This window comes from Miniopterus schreibersii, assembly GCF_964146895.1.
Source record: "Miniopterus schreibersii genome assembly, chromosome: 7".
Lineage (NCBI taxonomy): Eukaryota > Metazoa > Chordata > Mammalia > Chiroptera > Miniopteridae > Miniopterus > Miniopterus schreibersii.
This window is the reverse complement of record NC_138108.1, coordinates 47,116,902-47,139,226: the sequence shown is the minus strand read 5'-3', so window position 1 is coordinate 47,139,226 and position 22,325 is coordinate 47,116,902. Positions and strand designations below refer to the sequence as shown.

General features: G+C 37.6%; 1 protein-coding gene and 1 pseudogene across 11 annotated transcripts in view; both read right to left on the bottom strand.

The window, feature by feature from the left end:
• COBLL1 (cordon-bleu WH2 repeat protein like 1) overlaps positions 1-22,325 on the bottom strand; it is a 147,498-nt gene that overhangs the window by 54,824 nt on the left and 70,349 nt on the right. For all 10 annotated transcript variants that reach the window (XM_081143253.1, XM_081143255.1, XM_081143256.1 and 7 more), the window contains exon 3: positions 1,383-1,571. In XM_081143253.1, coding sequence (XP_080999379.1) covers positions 1,383-1,571 — 189 coding nt within the window. The remainder of the gene's footprint in view (positions 1-1,382; positions 1,572-22,325) is intronic.
• LOC308559733 (large ribosomal subunit protein eL33 pseudogene) lies at positions 11,834-12,165 on the bottom strand (annotated as a pseudogene). The gene has a single exon. The product of its transcript is annotated as a large ribosomal subunit protein eL33 pseudogene (transcript).

The window sequence follows — 22,325 nt, the reverse complement described above, 5'->3', positions numbered from 1 at the left end:
GATAATGGAACTGTTGTTATCTGTCAACATCAGTGAAGAACTAAGAAAAATGTTGACTTTTTTATAACTTACTTTGAATTGACAAAAAATAAGAGGAATTACCTTTATTGCCCCAGCCACATCCATTGCCATTATTATTTTAAAACCAGGATAATGGTATTATTTCAAGGATGAAAGATGATGGCCAGTCTCACCCAAAAGAGGCACAACCCAGGTGGTTACCTGCATCGCAGGTAGAAGCCCACCCAGGACAGTCACAGGTTTCTCAACCTCCTAAATATGGTTCAATGTGCAGACTCCCAAACTATTTTAATACAAAATAAATAGCAAAGTGCAACTTACTAACATTTAATGAGAATTTAATACAGAACTGTAAGTATTGTTTGCCAATGCTGAACTTTTCTATTTTCATGTACTTTCAATAATTTGTCAAGTTATGCATAACCTTGATGATAACTTTTAAGATTAAGGTTATATTGAATGAGTTTCTTCTAGATAAAACCACGTCATAGGGATCCAGTACCCAGTATGTTGCTTACGTATTCGTTTGGTGTACACACACACACACACACACACACACACACACACACACACGGTCAAACAGCTTAAATTTCTAAAACAGGATTCCTGATAACAAACGGGTGGTTGAAGGTGAGAGGTGGAACAAGACCAAGCATACAACTCATGTAACTTTCCACTTGAAAATGAAATGGAAAATTACGCTTGATTTTATTCCATTTTTCCAATATTTATATAGATATTACAAATATCAGCTTCCTAAATCACATCTTCACTTCTTGCTGGGTGAAAGCTTAGTTTTATATGTCTAGTAAACGTATCCACATTTTTAGTAAATTAATTAAATCACTCAATAGTGTGGAAAAAAAAATCCTGCTTGTTTCACAGATAGATTCCTCTGTTCTGATAAATGAGAGAGCACTACATTTTCAAGAGTAGTTAGTAACTTCTGCAAAATCATATTCGGGGAAAGAGCTTGAAAGAAAAAAGAGTCATCTGGAGTGAAAGCAAGCTTATGTCACTAGCTTGCTTTACTTAGTGTGACTTACAAAATCAATACAACTGATGATAGTTCCTCTAGGAAAGGCTATTTTTTAAAAAAAAACGTATTAAATGACTAACAAATATAAAATAGTCCTAAATTCTGAGTCACTTGACTGGGATTGTGGAATAATAGCATTGATATTAAAACATTATTAGAAAACATTTAATACCTTTTAGCATTTTAAAAAAAATAGATAACCACCAACTTAGTGATGAATTAAGTATTCTGTTAAAGAAAAGAAAAAAATCAAGAGATATAGAACAGAGGGTTTCAATGAGAGCAGAGAGGAAGTCCAGGCACTTCATTTGCTCTATCATACCTGCCATGAACAGTTGTAGATTTGATGATGTCCCCAGGCAGAACCACTGAGAGTTCAATGTCTTCATCTATCATGCTTTCTTTCTGTTCCATGGCGAACGCAGACGATTCTACAGCATCATCAACTGGAGAAGCATCAGGGTTTTTGGTCTCCGCTGGAGGAAGTGGTGCCTTGGCTTTTGGTTTTCTCCTAAAATAAAAATAAAAGGCAGAAAATGAAGTATATGTATTTTCGAAGTAACTTTTTAATGTGATCTAATTCAATAAAAACACAAAATGTGTGTACATATGTTTTTCACATCTAGAAAAAAAATGTGCCAAAATGTTAACAGTTAGTTAATAAGAATAATGAAAATAAGTGTGTTTTGTGTGGGGGTTTTTTTGCCTTTTTTATCAGCATATTTTTTTTGTTTGTTTTCAACAAGATGCCTACATTACTTGGTAATAAAAAGAAACGTGATGACAAAGAGATTGATATTTGCCTCCATAAGTTCAGTTAATGTGTGTTCACTATAGCAAAGCAAAAGTATAGCATTTTCTTTGATGATACATTATAAAAATCCTTACTGTCTCAGGATGGATGGATATCGGTATCTCATTCCCATACTTCATAATAGCTCTTAACTTTGTGCCTTTCATTCTATTTGTTTCCAATCCAGTGTCTTCTACCTCTCTATCCAGATAAACCTGCCTACCCTTCAACGTCTAGCTGAAACCACCTGCTCCCTCCCACTCCTTACAGTCTCTCCCTATAGAGCACCTGCAACAGATTCCATAAATGCACAACAGTTTTCTAGGAACCAGTCTCATTTCTCTGCCTACATTTATAACTCCTTACAAGAAAGAAGCATGTTGTATTTCCCACTCCACCTAGCAATAAACAATAAACTGATTGGTTATTTGATAAATTATATTTCTGTTTCAATGAAAATTGTTATAAATAATTATTCAAGTAAATGTATGTCAGTCCTTACTAGGAAATATATGTATGTCCTTACTAGGACAACCCCATAACAGATTTATAACAGGAAATAGGTAGTAGACATCCTGCAAAATTTCACATGGGACAATTCAATGATTTGATGGGTTGAAAAAAATGAAATATAAAAAGAAGTATAAAATAACTATAAATAATGGTATATACATTTCTTAAAGTACTACAAGTTAGAGCTTTTGAAAATGTTACCTTTATTGAAGGCTCATTGCTTTTGGAAAAACAAATACTACTGCTTTCCATTCAGAAAAATATGAAATTTAATTCCTCCCACTCCCCATTTTCTAGGGAATAATACAAATCAAACAAGTAAAAGGGCTTCTTTGTAAGTACCTATATAACACCCAACTCTTCAGTATTTTCAAAATGTAAGGTCTCACAAATCCAACCACCTTTATGCACTCAGCATCATGAAAAAAAACAGAAGCTTCCTACATTTATATTAACTTTCTAAAATAATAGAGCTTGAATTTTTAGTAGTATAATTGCAAAAATGTATTGAACTTTAGAAAAGATTTTTATAATGGTGACAAAAATAAATACTTAAAAGTGTTACAATGAAGGTAACAAGTTCCTAAAATCTATATGAAGAAAAACTTTAACTGATTTCAAAACATATTTAATCTGCAGAAATTGACCACTCATGTATTCAACAAACATTTATCTTGCAACAATCATGTGGTAGATTCAGCCAAACACGGGGTGTAGAGACGATATTGAGGCAGGAGGGTAAGAAGCTAGGAAAACTCCTTGGCAAGTGGAACAGGAAAACTGAGAGATAGTTTAACAGCAGTTTGCAGCCATTTGCTAAATCCTGCCTTCCTTAAACATAGGACACTTAAGAGTAAATGGTTTGCATTTCTCCTCCCCAACCAGAGGGTAAACAGCTTAAATCACCCTATGCTGAAAGATAGGGAGCAGAAATCCCATTAGTGTCATTTGTGCCAACCACACCCAAGAGCAGAGGAAGTTAAGGGAATAAGTCTCATTTTGGCACATCAGCATAAAACTGATGACTATTCTATGGAGTTCCTCCTCTAAACTCTCAGCCTTTAAAACCCCTCAAAACGAAGGTCCCAGCGCAGGCTCTCCCACCCAGGAGTATGGCCTGTGCCTTTCCCCGCCCCTCGGCCTCTTCTTCCCCCACAGGCATTCATTGATAAACTGTAAGGGACCCCATGAGGCTTGCAACCAGGCAGCAAAGGGGAGCTTCAGTTCATCCCGGGCAAACCCCTGAACCTGTCCCCAAGGACCTTTTTCTTGACTTCTTAGTGAGCCAAAGCAGCCCAGCCTAGGCTCATTTCCCCACCCTCTCCTGTTATCCTAGGCCCTTGTGTCACTGTCCTCAGCTTTTTTTTTTTTAAGAAACTTATCTTGATTTACTGGTAGATATGATAGACAGATAAATTCTTGAGCTCCTGTTTTTTATACTTTCTGCCATGGTGTAAAATGGAAGAAAATAATGGGTATTTAGCGAACAGGAAAACGTTTATGGTAAAACAAGCACATTTTCAACTGTTAATTATACTATTACAGTAGTTCCAATAAATGTCCTCTGAAATTCACCTGGATTTGTGTTGTGAAATTTTTCCTGCACAAAGTCAAGAACTCACACTACCAGCCAGGCCAGGCCCCCTTTCCAGTAACAATATGACCCAGATCCTACCCCTAAAGGGTTTGTGCTCCAAAAGGACTAACAGATACATACAAAATTACAATAAAGTTTGATGATTACTCTAACATAGGTATGCTAAAACTCATAGGAAGAGAAACTTTCTTAGGAATCCAGAAATGTTTTACAGATGGGAAATATGAGCTGGGTTTTGGGGAATGAACAGAAACACAGGAAAAGATAAGAAATAACTGATATTTCAGGCAGCGGAAAGCAAATGGAGCCGTGAGAGAAAGTGATACTTCTTAGAATTGAACAGTTTGGTAATATTCCACTGAGAAGTCAAAGGAGAGGAGAAATCAGTGAATCAATTAAAATGCTTTTTATAAGAGAGTTTAGTAAGGAGGCTTGGTACAAAATTAACGTGCTAAAGTAAATAGCCTATGTAAACACAAGCAAAAACAAATCAGAAAGTATAATGAAAGCTAAAAAGCTTCCTTTACAATAGCAACAAAATAAATTTTAGAAATTGTTACAATAAATATAACAAGCATTTTAGAAAGTCTGCATGAAGAAAATCTTAAACACCAAATATTCAGCTTAGTTCTTTCTCTTCTACTCCCAGTTTGTAAATCTAACACCTACTTGACATCTGGACTTAGATGACTAACCGGAGTCTCCAACTTAATTTAACTTCCAATTCCTCGTTCCAGCTTCTCCAAACCAAATCTTCTCCAGTCCAAGTCTTCCCACCTTGGTACATCACAATTCTTTCAGTTACTTGGGCCAAAAACAGCCTCTCTCATACACATGCAACACAATCCATTGATAAATTTTGCCAGGTCTATACTGTACCATAAATAGACCCAGAACCTACCAACAGCCACGTTCACCGAACACCTCTGTTCAACGGGTCTCCCTGCTCCCAATGCTGTCACATTACATTCAGTTCTCAAAGTCCCAGCCCAGCACATGGAATGATCCTTTTAAAACGTAAATCAGATCACTGCACTTCTCATCCTCTCCAAAGTCTTGGGACCGCACCCAAAGAAACATCTAGAGTCCCTATGATGTGTCCTCCCTGACCCTGCCCTCCTCAGGCTCCTCTCTTCCACCCTCTCCCTAGGCTCACTGCACTCCAATCTTGTGACTCTTACCTTTTCCTTGAAAACACCTAGAACATTACCGATTCAGGACCCTCCCAAGGTTCCCTCCTGACCTTAAGATAACACCTCTATTTATCTGCTTTACTTTTTGTCTTAGGGCTTACCATCAACTAACATCCTTGTTTATCTCCTTCCATTAAAGGGAGTAATTCATTCTATGAGAATAGGAATTTCTCTCCACTCTCCTGAGTCACATGCTTGCAAATATGTAGAACCTGGAACAATGCCTGCCACACGGTAGCCACTCATATTCACGGAATGAATGAATTCAATGGATAGTTTACACAAAAGATGAGGTACTTAGGCATATACCCGAGAAGGAAAAAAAGTTCTTACCACTATGGAAGAAAATACATTTTTATATCAGAATTATTTAATTGATTATATTTTATTTTTTTAAAGATAAGTGTTAAAATATACATACTGGATTTATTAGCAAGGGATAAATGGGAACTTTAGGGCTTTAAAACAGTTTCCTAGGGAAGGGCAGGAGAGAAGCCCAACCGACACAGGCAGGGAGGTAAAAGCATCAGGAACAACTTTGTCCACGGTGGACTTGGCTTTCAAAAGGATGGCAGAGAAGGAAGGTCTGACACGTACCTCCTCCTGCCACCATGACCTTCCTGTAGCCTGCTTTCATCACTCCAGGCACCTTCCCACCTCCAAGTGTTGCTCATCCTGGTCTCCATATGAATGTCCTCCCCATCCTCTCTGCCTTTACATATATTATCTATCCTTCAAGGTCCAATTTCTTGGGCTGTCTTCCATGCCTACTCTCTACTGCGTCCTCTGAGTCAGAGTTTCAATGTTCTGTGTATGTGGAGTTGTCTCATTTCCTAACGTTCTTTGAGTCTGTGATGAAAACCCATCTCTAATTACTAAAGATAAGCCTCCTTAAAAAAAAAAAGCAGAACAAAGCACTAGTTGAAATATTATTTACATAGAACTTCTATTAAGAACATCTTAATGTCCCCTACTATTACTTCAAATAATAAAACATTTATTACCTTGGCTCCTGAAAATTGGAAAGCATTTGTGAATCAGACCAAGATCTTTCCACAATGAATTAGAAAACCCATGGGGAAGATGTAATGTGTTATTAATTAAATAATAAATACAAAGCAAAGAATGGGTAATCCTGAAAATTCAGAGCAATGAGAGCAAGCTGAAACTAGCTCTGTGGGGGTGTAGAGGCAGGTATCGAAAAGAAATGTGTGACTCAGTTCTTGAAAGAAAAGTAGAACTTAGACAAGCAGAGGCCTGTAGGATCAATTATATGTTGGTTCCCAATTGTAATCAGTTTATATGAAAGTTAGCTAAAGTTTGCTGACTACCTAGAATAGATTAGTGAAAAAAATACCAGGCAGAGGCCTGGATTTGGCCTGAATCCGGCCTGAATCCTAAGTAGCTTTAAGACTTTGTTAACTTATTTGACATTTTGTTCACCAGCAAAGATTTTAACATATCTTTGGCCTACTCATATCTCTCCCAATGTTCTTAATTATACTTTGAAGCAATAACTAATTATACTTTGAAGCAATAACAAAACTAAATGTCACCCAAAGTCAAAGATACAGTGAAAATAACCAAAGGCTATATAACATAATCTAAGTGTAAGTAATACTGGTATAGCTAAAAAAAAAAAAAAAGTAACACATCAACATGCTATAATTTACTGCTTCAGAATACTAGGTTTCATTAATATTTTTAAATTGCCGTACCTGCCACTGAAGTCCCGGCACCCCTTTTAAACAAGAATGTTTGAGCAGTTCCTTTACCCGAGGGATTTTCACATAGACACTTCTTCACCTGTGGCCTAGTTTAACTATCAGTTTCTGCTCCTCAGAGGCTCCCTCCTTTAACAGCAAACAATGGGGAATTTCACACAAGGGTAGGTGGGAAGGAGGCTACACTGAAAAGATATTTGAGACAGAAAACTTCTCTAGGTCACAGCAAAAATTCACTAATCAAGCCTTAAAAATAACCAGCCACAGTAAATTATTGCCTAAGTAAATCATTGCTTTATCCATTAAAAGTATCTCAGTATTACATCAATTTGCATAATGAAAATTAAGGTACAATTTCACATTACACAATAATATACTTAAAATATCAAAACTTAATTTTAACGCAGAATTCAATTGGCATCCTGATGTTACTACTGAGTTGTCTTTTTATCAATTTGATTTACAAAGCACTTTGAAATCATTTGTTCATGGTAATCATTATTCCATCCCTGTCAAGATTAACATCTTAAAATAAATGAAAAGAGGGAATAAAGTAACAGAAATCTATTCAAATACCTCTTCTTAGTTTGAAAAAAAGGTTTTAAATTGTATTTGAGGTATACTTATATCCTTACTAAGCTACTACGGTCCAATGGGATCTCATGTGTTTGCTGTATTTATATAGTATTCTTAGAGGTTCACTAGGAGAAGTACTATACAAAAGTACAGCTTCAGTATTAGAAACAAAATATAAGAATGGAATAATAACCTGGCCTGCGTGGCTCAATGGTTGAGCATCAACCTAGGATCCAGGAGATTGGGGTTCGATTCCCAGTCAGGGCATCCCCAGTAGGGGGCGTGCAGCAGGCAGCTGACCAATGACTCTCATCATTGATGTTTTTCTCTCTCTCCCTCTCCCTTCCTCTCTCTGAAATCAATAAAGACATATATAATTTTTTTTAAAAAAAAGAGAGAGAATGGAATTATAAGTGTTAAAACAAGGGGCATTTTAAGCATTACATTTTAATGAACAAAGTACATTTAACAGTCACCTTCTCTCAGTATAGAAGACTATCAAACAGAAGATGCCTTGCGATCATTGTTGATGAGGCAGTTGTTTAAAATAACTGGCTGTGTTTTGAGGGCTCCTAATCTATGCATTTTGACTGTAAAGGCCAATTTCTCAAAGAAATTTCTTAGTCTATCACTCTGAGTTAAATAAAATAAGAGAAGGTTTTATTAAATAAAAATTTGTTCCAAAGGTGGGCATATCACTGTGCTATGTGCTTGAGGGAATGCAACTAAGAACAACAGAAGGTCTCTTTTTTTTGATAAGCCTAAAATCAAGCCAGGGTGACTATATCGAGTGACTTTAAAAGATAAGCAATCATGAAAGGCAACAAGGAGAGGCCCAAGGCATTATATGACTCCTCACAGACATTCCTCTTGTCAAGGTCTCCAATCACCCGTGTGTCCCAATGTAATAGACATTATCTGTCTAATCTTGGCCACATTTCAGTAAGTTCCTAAGTTCCAATAAGGACACACTTAGCAGCTGCCCAAGCCCTCTGCTTGGGATTCTCTTCCCTCTACTTCTTTGTGTGACAACACTCGTCCTTCTTCGCTGCCACACCGCAGTCCGATGCCCTCGTATCCTTGCCTGATTCCAAATGCGGGAGCGCCCCAGAGCTCCTCCTCTGCCCCTTTCTCTTCTCTTTCTACCACCATCACCCCCAGGTGATTTCATCAAACTCCATGGCTTTAAATACCATCTACAAGTTGGTGACTCTCAAATTCACATCTCCAACCCTGACCTATCTACTGAGGTCTGATTCATATGCCCAATAATCTCACGCTCATCTCCAATTGTACGTCACATAAGTATCTGATAACGAAAACTCTTGATTCCCCTCTCCATTCCCAGTGCCTATTCACATCCGAACCTCTCCCGAGAACCTTCCCCACCTCTGCCAGTGACACGACACTAACCACCCCATTAACTCAAGCGAAAGTCTCAGGCATAATTTGATTCCTCCGTGTCCCTATCTCCTAGTTCCAATAATCCAGATTCGGTGTATTTTTCACCAGCTCCCCTGCTACCAGCCTGGTAACTAGGATATTTGCCTTCTGATTGGTCTTTTCTGTAGTAATCCGAGTGCTCTTTAAAATATATAATCAGGTCACAACACATCTCTGATCCTTCACTGGCCTCCCCCTGCACTGAAAATAAAACCCAAATTCCTTTCCTTGGCTTACAGATAAACTAGCCTGGTGTTCTCAAAGTGTGACTTCAGAGCAGCACCTTGGAACTTAGAAATGCAACTTCTCAGGCCCTAAAACCCAGATCTGCACAATCAAAAACACTGGGGTAGAGCCCTGCAACCCACATCTGACAACCCTCCAAGTGATTCTGATGTATGCTGAAGTCTAAGAAACCACTAACATCTGCCAACCTCTGAGCCTCCCCTATAACTACTATTTCATCTCTCTGCGCAATTCACACTGGCATTCTTTCCCTTCTTCAAACAGGCCCAGTGCCTTCAGAGCTGAGGGACTCGCACAGCTATTCCCTCTGCCCAAAATGCTTTTAACCACAGTTCAAATTGTCGGGTCCTTGGGCTCATTCAGAGTTCAGATCAAATGTTTCTTCCTCATAGAGATATTCTCTAACCACCCAAAAGAGGTGCCACCCATCTCAGTCCCCTCCCCCCCCACATAAGCCTACTTTGTCTTCCTCACACTTCTCACTATCCCAGTCTCTTATTTACTTGTTTATTACTTGGTCTTAGCCTCTAGAATGAAAATTCTATGAGTGTCAGGGCCTGGCCTGTCTCATTCCCTGCTAGCTCCTAGAACTGCAACAGGCACAGGTTAGGGTGCTCTACAAGCGTCTGTTGACTTCACTGAGGAAGGGAGAGAGGGAGGGTTGTATCAGTTCACGAATTCATAGGACTTTAAGAGTGTGAGGGGTTGCTGAGGATCAAACACTTTTGTAACAGAAACTGTCTTGTGGCCAGTCAGAGGAATAGGAAGTCCAAAGAGACCCACATGAGCAAAGATATTCAATCCTCAGGAAGATTCTAAATTCTCTACCTAATGGGGAGAGGGGGGACTAGGGATTAAACTGGGACAGACTGACTTCTAGATGGAAAGAAACCTTCATTTTGCCCAGATGTTCAGTGACTTCCCTAAGGCCACATAACCAATCCGTGAGTCAGAACTCAGACGTCCTGGCTGTAGCTTCCCTTGCCCAATGAGGATCAGGATCAATATGAAAGAATAACCTAATTCTGTTACATTTTTACTTGTAAAAATGGAACTCATCTTTCAGGCACATTTGACATAATGTACCAAATACAGAGGCAGGGGGTGTTCTCCACATCACACTAAATTCTTATTAGCTAGTGCCTTTGTTTCCCCAAAGTGAGTTCCAAAGTTTCATTAAGGAAACACACACACACACACAAATAGCTTTTACCCCGTTTTACTAATATATTATCAACAGCAGCTAACGCCTTGAATGCTGACTGCACGCTGAAAACTGTCCTAAGTGTGTGGCGTGTGCTATGTCACCCTCACACTGAGCGCAGGCTCCGAGTTCCAGGGGAGGAAGCTGAGAGGTTAAGGAACTGCGCTGGAAGTGACGGAGCGGAGGTTTAAACCTAAATTGTCGGATGCTAACGTCTCTTCACCACTACACTACATCATCCCTTTGAGAGCTGAAACATTGACACAAAATAAACTAACAACAACAAAAAATGAATGTGCAAAATCAAGTGGTAGAGAAAAAACTGCGCAGTTACTGAACATCTACTAAGCACTGTGCAGGTGCTGTTTTTCTACATTTAATCTCAGAAGGCAGTTGCCATTACCACTTAACTGGGGGTTACAAAGGTTAAAAAATTTTTCCCAAAGCACACAGAGCCTGGTACCACACCACTGCCATAACCTTGACAAGTGCTGTCCAAATAATCCGATAGTATTTACACAGGAACTCAGAAGCCAAATGTGCAAATGCCCCGCTCACACCAACAGAGGCTGCTACTTCCCCAGGTGGAGTTTTGGAAACAATGTACTGGGAATCAAAATGTGGCAGTGTTCTAAATGGCCCCTAGGGTTACCTTCAATCAGATAACTTTATTTCTCTGGCCCTCCATTCCCTCGTTCACAAAACACAGGTATTGGACCAGATGATCCCAGGCCCCTTCCATCCCTGGCACACAGAGACTCTGCATAATACTTCTGTTTAGAGTCTGAAAATGGAGGCCTTAGATAAGTCATTTTAGGATTGAGAGGGCACAGAGGCTGAGCTAATTTACAAATAATTGGTTGAAAGAGTGACATGGACAGGACTTCCACTCCCAGGGAGCTCTTCCTATGCTGAGAACACTTCTGGTCAGGAAAGGGTCTCCTCTGAGGCTCGCAGGAAGTGGTTCCACTTCCAAGTGCCTTTTTCTCTCTTGGCATGCACACAAGGAAAAAATGATGAATAGAGGGACAACTCAAAAGAAAAACTTAAAAGGCTTCTGGTTTCATTCTCCCACACTCCATTTGTTTGCATTCGAACACCTGGAATAGAAAGTCTCTATCACAAGTCACTCATCACTTCAGGTTTTTTGCACCTCCACTCAAATCTGACCAATAATCCAAAGGCCACATTGATTGTACCCTATGTTTCCATTATCTTCGATTTCTTCCCTTCTCCTCAGGACACACACAAAAAATGCACAGATTTCTATTATCCTAATGTCCGCTTTCTTGCTCCTTTCAAGTACAGTTTTATTTCACTCATTCCTTTTGCAGCCAAACATCGAGCCTGCTGTGCAATTTGGTAGCCATGTGGCTACTGAGCACTTGAAACATGACTAGTGTAACTGAGGAACTATATTTTTACTTTACTTTATTTTTTTTTTTTAAAGCAAATCCATTTTATTTATTTGCTCTTTATTAAGTTTAAATCCTTGAAGGGTACAGCATTACCTGGATTCTGTGTCCAATGGCCATAGCAGGAAGGTTGCTTTGGAATTTGGCACGAGCCAGGCCACTGTTTCCATGAGCATGAGTTATCTCTCCCCAGATTACTCTGGTTTTGTTCAGTTTGCCACCAGGAGTCACGGTGTTGTTCTTTGCTTTGTACACATAAGCACATCTCTTGCCTAGACAGAATTCAGTTTCATCTTGAGCATAAGCATCTTCGATTTTAAGAAGAACTGTGTGCTCCCTCTGATTTGGGAGACCTCACGTATAGCAGCAAAAATGGCCTTGGAACACTGCCTTCCAGACATTTTTGTCCTTATATGAGTCCTATTCCCAGCAGGCCTCCACAGGCTCCAAGATGGCAGACAAAGTACTTATATTTTTAAACTGATACTTGAGTCACTTATTGAAAGACATTTAAGTATATTTGGAACTTGGCTTCCATAAAAGAAGCCATACCCATGAGACTACAGGAGCTGAGCAGGGCTGTTAAGAACAGGACACTATGGACATGACTCATTCATAGAGTCGCCAGGGGTCAGAGCCAACTCAAGGTGTGTAAAACACACATATTTGGAACAACTTGGGTATGTGGATCTATTTTTCAACTATGAATTTTATGGCATCTAACTACAGATCAAATATTTCTAATGAAAATATAGCACTTGAATTGAGATGCACTATAACTGTAAAATACACCCTGCATTTTGTAGACATAGTAACAAAATATTAAATATCTATTAATAATTTTTATATATTAATTACATACTAAATTATAATGTTTTTTTATATATTGGGTTAAATGAAATCTATTTCTGTGACAGGCAGCCTCCAGGATGGTCCCCAGTGACCCTCACTTCTTGTGTAACCACCTCCCTTTGCATGTGGACTGGATTTAGTGACTCATGTTCGGTGAAGAGAATGCAGCAAAGATAACGGGTTGTCTGAGAGTAGGTGACCAAAAGACTGTGGCATCACTTTTGGACACTCTCTCACCTACTCTAAGGGAAGCCAGCTGCCATGTTAGGAACTGCCCTATGTCCGGCCAACAGTCAGTGAGGACCTAAGGGTGCCAACAGCCATAAGAGTGAGCTCAGAAGCAGATCCCACCCCAGGAATGACGGGAGCCCCAGATGACACCTTGATTGCAGCCTCGCTTCCTTAACCAGCAAGCTAGAGAAGGCAGGTTCTACATAAACCCTATGCCTCAGTTTCAGCTTCAAGCTCTTAATATTCTTGCTGTGCTCTAAAGCTCCCTCTGCACATGCCATCGCCTGCACACAGAAGATGTCCTCTCTGAAGGCTCCCAGTGAAAATACTGTTTGCATGCCTCATCTTTCAAGAACCGTTTTTGTTCACGCATAGAAGTCCTTCCACTTCAACATCATTCAGTATCTTTTTTACGTTCACAGTGGAACTCTTGTACCGATCCTTTTGTTCAGTAAATAACTACGAAGATCCACCATACTCAACACACTGTGCGGATGAAATGGAGCCAATCCAAAGCCAAGACACGGGCCTTCCCCTCTGGCACTTAGATGGTGGAAAGAATACAGAAGTAGCTAAGTAACTAATGCAAGGCAGGAAATGAAGTACCCCGGGCTACCTTGTGTCTTACGGCATAGTTTTCAATGGGCATCACCTTATCTGCCACAAAAGTTCTTGAGGCGGATATCATGAATATAATTTTTTGTACTTCTGATTAATACATTACCTCTTTCAGAGTATGTTCAATTATTTCTTAAAGAATGAATCTGTTTAACTACAGTTACTCATTTTCTGTTATATCCCTTTCAAATCTTCCCTTTTTCCTCCTTTTAGGAGCTTACCCATTATGTAGACTGAGGTCCAGAGACATAGCCGAATTTCTTTGAAACACTAGATGTTCCAGGTTAGGTTAGTATGAGTAGATGAAGCTTTGTTGTGATTTAGTTGTCATATACCCAGAAAGGCATAGGTTCCCTTAAGCCCTTTAACCACATATCTATTCCAATAAGAGAAATAACCACAACATATCACAATTTATGAAAGTTAATAGGCTAACAATTTACATCTAAGCCAAAATCTTACTTAAATACACACATATACACACACATACAGTGCTTTAGATAATAAATGCTTAATTTGGCTTTCACATTTTTTTTGTGGATGGGTGTGGAAGGTGGTGGTAGAAGACAAAAATTTCTAGCTCACTAGATATATACAGTATTATCTTCCACAGACAACATTAAAGACATTCCAGAAAGGCACAAGGTGATAGAAAAGAGGTATATATTTGCAATTAAAAAGAAAAAATATCCACATGTTTATCACCAAGGTTACTGATCAAGTTCAATATTGGAAAGGAGTCAAGAGATCTTGGTTTGCATCTGGGTCTGTCCTTATTAGTTATTAATCTCTCTGGAAAGATTTCTTTAATTACAAAATTAGACAATATATCCTGCCCCACAGGGTTACTAAGAAGGTGAAATGGATAGTGTATATTCATTGTCTAGCTCAGTGGTTCTCAAACTTGGCTACACAGTGAACTCCCTGCGGAGTTTTAGGAAATGCTGAGGCCTAGGACATACTCCCAGAAATTCTGATTTAACTGGCTTTGGGGATATTTTAAATCTCCCCAAGTGAAATGCAGACAAATCTGAAAACCACTGGTCTAGCATAATGTCCAATGCGTGTTAGGTATTCAATTAGAGTTAATGATATACCTTCATAAAAACTTTGTAAACTCTGAAACACTGCCTGGAAGTTTCTACTTAAGTTAATCAAGTCATATAAATTCAAGAAGGTCTCAGAACCACTAAATATCACAAATCCTAAAAGAAGTCCAAAAGTTTAGTAATAACATTTCCAAATCCAAATTCCCTTACATTTTGGCTTCCTTTTATTAAAGAAGAAAATCCCTTATGAACGAAAATACAAATTGCCCTTGATATTTTTCACTGAGGTATATTTTATAAAAATATATATATAAATGTAAACATACTTTTACATACATGTATACACTCAAGGAACCAACACACAGATTAAGATATAGAGTAGGAAAATGCATCTAAAAATTTTTAATTAAATATTAAAATTCTCCTATCTGCCCCATAAATGTCACTGTAATTTCAGCTTGTCTCTGGGTTTTCCTAAATATCTTATAGGCAATGTTTATTTATGCAGTTAAGAAAGTCAAACATCAACAAAAGGAAAGATAAAGAAAGCCTTCAGTAGAAATGGGCATATCAAAGGAGGAGATAAAAAAATAATCAAAACAAATGACAAAGTTGAAAAAAGAGACTTGAAAGCAAAATAAACAGTGAGTCACAAGACTGTCAACAACATTTATTGGGCACCCCTGTGTGCTCAGTGCTACAGAAAGAAACTGGGTAGACTAAAGAAATACCCACCATAAGAGATCCCCAGGTACCAGTAACCTAAAAATGAGATGAGTCCAACCAAACAATTTCAAAGATACTCTAAATGGACCCTACAAAAAAATCTAAATTGACTGAATGCTTATCTACTGTGCAAGTGTTTTACATAGGTAATCACCTAACAAATATTATTGTTTTTGGAATACTTTAGTACCTTAATAAATTAATATGTTTATATAATTACCAAATAATTTCTATCAAAATACAAACTGAAATTCCAAACCCATGCCCTAGTGCTCACTTGCGCCATTCATTCTGTGCATAGCCCTCTGCCCAGCAAGTAATGAATGTCAGTGGCAACTGGGCTCAGTATCATCTACTGAAAGCTTCCTTTCGCATTGTATGTGTTGCCGTGCAGGCAATGTATATGGAATAGTCACAGCAGTTTATGGAAATTAGTCTAAAAAGGTAATAAATATCTGATTGACATTACATTTTAAAAATTCAAAAATGATTAACAAAAACATGGGGAGAGAACTTTGCAAAACTTCTCTGGCCTCTTTTTTCTTTATGACACAAAAATTAAGTATAAGCCTTACTATAAAGGTATATTTCCACATGTTTAAGAGGTTAAATACTTATAAAAATTAAAAGAAAAAGTTACTGATTAAATTTAAGACAAAAATTCTACATGGATTGTTTTATCTTGTTATGATCGCTAAAACAATAAAATAATATATGTGAAGAAATAAATTTTCACTCCTAAAGGTAAGTTTTTAGAGACCTTAGTTGAAACCAAGATATCCTTCGGTAGGTAAATGAACAAATAAACTATGGTACGTCCAGACAATGGAATATTTTCCAGTGCTAGAAAGAGCTATCAAATCATAAAAACAAACAAACAAACAAACAAACAAATAAAAGACATGGAAGGAACTTAAATGCTATCATTAAGTGCAAAAAGCCAGTCTGAAAAGGCTACATATTATACAGGGTGGGGCAAAAGTAGATTTATAGTTGTTAGGACATGAAACAGAATATATTCTTGGATTATTAGTAATTATTGTATTATTTTCTGTATGGACAACTGCAAGATAATTTCTGCCCAACCCTGTATTATTCCGACTATATAACATTCTAGAAAAGGCAAAACTTTGAAGACCATAAAAGGGTTAGTGGTTGCCAGGAGTTGAGGTGGCGGGGAGAGGGATGAATAGATGGAGCACAGAGGACTTTTAGAGCAGTGAAAATACTCTATATGGTACTATAATGATTAATACATGTCCCTATTATACATTTGTCCAAACTCATAGAATGTACAACATCAAGAGTGATCCCTACTACAAACTATGAACTTTGGTTGATTATGATGTATTAGCGCAGTTCATCAATTGTGACAAATATATCATCCTGGTGGGGGATATTTATAATGGTGGAGGCTATACATGTGTGAGGCAGAGTATAAACGGAAAATCTCTGTACCTTATGCTTAATTTTGCTGTGAAACTAAAACTGCTCTTAAAAAAATTAAGTTTTTAAAAAAATGTTCTTAATTGAAATGTTTTTCCATTTTTAAAAGCATACTAGGTTAAAAACTAAAAATCATTAAATGTGGGTATTATAATTATTAAAATATATGCACATATTCATAGTAAATAGCATGTATGTGTATGGCAGCCAAGAAAGCACACTGGTCAATTAACCAACCATAAAGTGAAAGCAAAATTGCTTTTAAGTCATGATCTCAATGATCTACTCTCAAATATGTACTTTGGTAAATATTAAACAGTATTGAGCCATTAGTCTCCGTTAAAGTTTTAAATCTCTGTTGGGGAGTGGCGTGTGTTAGAGTAAATGACATTCAAGCATAAACATTCACTGAATACTGATAAAGAAAAGTCCTTAAAATTAATTTCCCACACTAATTTTCCTAGCTATAGATTTTGTCAAATAGTGGTCTAAAAGAACTACTTGGAAATAGTTTGAGTTTAGAAATATTAAAACCTAAAGTTGATCACAATGTAAAGCATAAACTTACAAAATGTTTAGGTCAAAGCAGGAGAAAATCTTTGGGACTGAGACTTATTAGGCAATAGATTCTTAGGTGTGACACCAAAGACACAATCTATAAAAGATTTTTTAAAATATTGAAAAACTTGACTTCATCAAAAATTTAAAACTTTTGCTCTTTGAAAAGACCCTGTTAAGAGGATGAAAAGACAAGCCACAGACTGGAAGAAAAGATTTGTAAGTCACATATCCAACAAAGACTTATATCCAGAATACACAAAGAGCCCTGTAAACACTAAGGAGGGAAAGAAAAAAAAAAAATCCAATTATAAAATGGGCAAAATATTTGAATTTTTACCAAAGAGGATATAAGAATGGTAAATAGGCACATAAAACGATGCTCAACATCACCATCCATTAGGGAAATGTAAATTAAAGTCATGATGAGAAACCACTACACACCTAAGTCAAAAACTACTGATAATATCAAATGCGGACGGGAATGCGGATAAACTGGACCTCATGAGAATGAAGAATGGTAAGGCACTTTGGGAAAGTCTGGCAGCGTACCATAGAGCTAAACACTCACAAATCATATGACCCAGCAACCGACTCACGGGTAGCTAGAGGGGAGAAGGGAAAACTTATGTTCACACACAACCTGCACATGAATGCACTCCACAAGGCCCCAGAGGAGGCGGCCCAGATGTGCTCCCGGGAAAGAATGAGTGACCACGCGCGGCACAGCCGCACACGGAGCACTACTCAGCAATGAAAAGCAGTGGAGTCTTGATCCGCTCAACATCTTGGACGATCTCAAAGGCATTATGCTGAGTGAAGATAAAAGCAAGTCTCAAAGGGTTACATACTGGGTGGTTCTATTTATATAAGAATCCCAAAGTGACAAACTTAGGGTCATAGAAAACAGATCACGGCTGCCAAGGTTGAAGGCAGGGAGTGACAGTTAAGGGGTAACACAAGGGAGTCTCTTCGGTGATGCAACAGTTTTATATTCTGACTAGGGTGCTGCCACACCCATCTGCACATGTAGGAAACTTCCATAGAATTATAAATCTAAATAAATAAATAAAAACAATAACAAAGAATGCATGTAAAACTTGATGATATATGAAAAGGTCAAAGTTAACAATATTGTACCAATGTCACTTCCCGGGTTTTAGCAACGTACTATCATTATGTGAGATATTATTATTGGGGAATGCTTAGGGAAAGGGCACAGGGAAACTCTCTGCACTATTTTTGTAACTTATTCCAAATAAAACTATTTTGAAATTTAAAAATACAATAAAAATATATCTAAGATAGTGATTTTCAAAATTTTGATGGGTATTAGAATCGCCTATGGAACTTGTTTCTAATACAGGCTTGCCTGGGTACCCCTCCATTGTACCTGTTTAAATGGATCCATATGAGCCCAGCCATCATGGCTCAGCGGTTGAGCACTGACCTATGATCCAGGAGATCACAGTTAAAGAGTCCCAGTCAGGGCACACGCCCAGGTTGCAGGCTCAATCCCCAGTGGGGGCCGTGCAGGAGGCGGCCAATCAATGACTCTCTCATCACTGATGTTTCTATCTCACTCTTTTCCTCTCCCTCTTCCTTCCTCTCTCTGAAATCAATAAAGATATATTTTTAAAAATAAACAAATAAATAAAAATAAAATAAATGGATCCATATGATATCTATTGGTGATCCAGCACATTACAATCTGAGAACCACTAGACTAAAATAAAGACAAAGGTATTAGAAAGAAAAAAATGATGATCCCCATTAATATGTACTGCTCTATTTAATGGCTAGTTACTAAAGAAGTCCTATCAATAGTCACAGATTATATAACTGAGTGAAGAGATTGTCATTTATAAACACAGTGAAAGACATTCAAATAAAATCAAATCTATTTAAAAATGCAAATACTGTTATTCATAACATGAACTTGATATATCAATACAGAAGTAAAAATGCTGATATAAGAAAAAAAAAACCTTATACTATTAAAAAAAAGGTTTGTAGGGAAAACATATCCTCAATGAGAAACAAGGGTCACATTTTAAAATGTATATGAAAGGTCCTTACCTGTGCTTCTATGTAAAATAATTATTGTTGGCAACTCTCTCTCACATACACACACACACAGAGGCATAAAAACATTTGGTTTAAAGACACTTCTGTTAGAACAAACATTTAAAAGATCAACCTAAACATTACTCAATATACAACATAGTAAGAGTTAAAAACCCAGGAAGTCTACTGAGACTTCCTTCAATTATTCCCTCCTAAGGGGCTGTTCACAGTAAAGAGTAAGAGTGGCACATTTTAAACCCCAGACCCATGGCTTTCATGTTTATGTTGAGTGTCTCTGTGCCAAGTGCCTACTATGCCATTTCTGCATTTCCTCAGAGAGGAATGAATCACAATTTCCCACTGTCTCCCATCCATCTTATTAACAGAAGAAATGTAGCAATGCAACAGAGTAAATCAAGTTTTAGAACACCATTTCTGAAAGGTTGCTAATCTCTATCTTAAACAGTTGCTACAAGCTCTAAATGCCAGCTCACTTGCTCTCTGCTCTGTGGAAAAATAAATTCTTTGGGGTGAAAATATGGTCATTTTCTGATTATGATAAAATAGTTCAGCTGTTTAGTATAGCTTCAAGGGAATCTTTGGTCATAGGCTTAATCCTGCCCTCTAGGGCTATCTAACCTGACCATGCTCCTTGGCTACAGGTGACAATGCCAGCCACCAAGCTGGCAAAAAACAACAACAACAAAGAATAATCACTGGGCAAAATAAAAGCCCCGTGAGCATTTGTGTTTGAAGAAGGACAAGTACTTTCAATAGCCAGTAGTACCATCTCCTCTACTAAGGATGAAACAACACCCAATATATAGTGTCCTGAGCAAACCAGAAGGGGCAGTGGAGAACCAGGGAGAAAGTGCATCACATTATGAGACAGTAGACTTTTGTTCTAGTATCAGTGCAACACATACTGAGCCTCAGCTGTCTCATTTAATTAATATGCTAAATGCACAGTCTATTACACGGAAACAAACTAGCTAGCATGGTACAAGATTCTGGCCATTTTAAACTGTCTACATTTCTGAAAATGGCATAAAGCAGGGGTCAGCTATTTGCTCTGTAGGCTGAATTCAGCCCAACACTCATTTTTAAAATAAAGTTTTATTGGCATTCTGGCACATTCATTTGTTTACAGATTATCCGTGGATGCTTTCATGCAGCAACAGTAGAGTTAAGCATTTGTAACAGAGACTGTAGGGACCATAAAGTCTAAAATATTTACTATCTGACCCTTTACAGGAAAAGCGTCCTGATCACTGGCATAAAAGGTCACATCTCTGATGACGAAGTAAGCACACAATTCAAAAATCCTCCATATTACAGAGATACGCTTTCCACCTATCAGACTTGAAAAGAACATCAAAATTTGACAACATACTCTATTGGAGAGAAAGGGAAAACATGCACTCTCATATACTGCTGGTGGAGGCCAAAAGGAAGGGATTTTCCCAATGGAGAAAAATTTGCCAAAATCTAACAAAATGAAACATGCTGGTACCCTGTGACCCAGTAATACTACTACTAGGAAGCTGCCCCAAAGACACCAGCTAAAACTATTCAATGAGTTATAGTTAAAATGATTCCTTGCAGCATTATTTTTAATAGTAAAAGACAACAAATAAACCACACTATGGATCAGATCACACATGTCAGAAATTATACTATACTAATAATTCTCTCAGTAGAATAATAATCTAATAATCTAAGTAGTATTAAGATATACATATATATGTACAGCTCTCCAAAAAACATCATTTTTATTTTCTGTAGAAATAATCCCTTTTATCTGGGGAAGAAATAATCTGGCACTGTCGCATTTCTATTAATTAAATGTTTTCAATCCCGTAGCACATAAAATAAATTAATAAAAAGTTTTAAAATTTTATTTAAAAATCTTATTTGTGCCATCAAAACTGAAACGTCACAAGGAAATTTAAAACCAAATAATATTTATTGACAAAGAATATTGACAAAGAGATAAAGATCTCTGTGAAAGAGTTGGCCTTCCTGTTTTTCTAGTTATTTATAGGTATTTATTTATTGCAAGCACATGATGGCATACAAGCAAATAAATCCCTGTTTATACACAATATACTTTTCATACAGCAACAATCATGTTCAAATGGCTTACAGTAAATGTTCACAATTCTGATTAGTGATTAGTTCTGATTAGTGAATGGAAGCTCGCTGAGTCCAGGCACTTTAATGGGGGGGGGGTACTCAGATGTTTTCCCAATTAAAAAAAAATCCTTTTTATTTCTTTCTTTTAAAGATTTTTTATTAATTTTTAGAGAGAGAAGAAGGAAGGAAGAGGGAAAGAGAAATATTGATGTGAGAGCAGAACATAGATTGGCTGCCTCCTGCACGCCGCCTACCCGGGATCCAGCCTGCAACCCGGGCATGTGCCCTGACCGGGAATAGAACCAGCAACCTTTTGGTGCACAGAGTGATGCTCAACTAACTGAGCCACACTGGCCAGGTCTCCTTTTATTTCTTAAAACGGGGGTGGAGAGGACTGGCTAAAAGAAGGTGAAGAGATTAGCCAATGAACACATATACATAGCCCATGGACACAGACAACAGTGAGGTGAAGGCCAGGGAGCAGGGGTGGAGGCTGGGTAAAGGTGGGGAAAATGGGAGACATCTGTAATAGTGGCAACAATAAATTTTTTTAAAAAGAAAAGCACTCTGGGATAGGACATTTGATGTATTTGGTGTGAAGTGAGAGTTTCTTTTTTACCATTTGACCCTGATTCTCAGAAAACAAGAACTTGCACAAGTAATAAATTATTTTCAGTCATACAAAAATCTGGTCGTCTTTAAGCAATGTATAAAATTAACCAACCAACCATTAGGTTTCCTAACATCTATCTCCCATTAAAAGTTTTCTTCCCCCCCCCTCAATCTTCATAAAAGCATTTACCTTTTACTAATATCTTCTTACATTGTTAGTTTGACAACTATCTCAAATAAATTATTTTATATATATTCTGACCCAA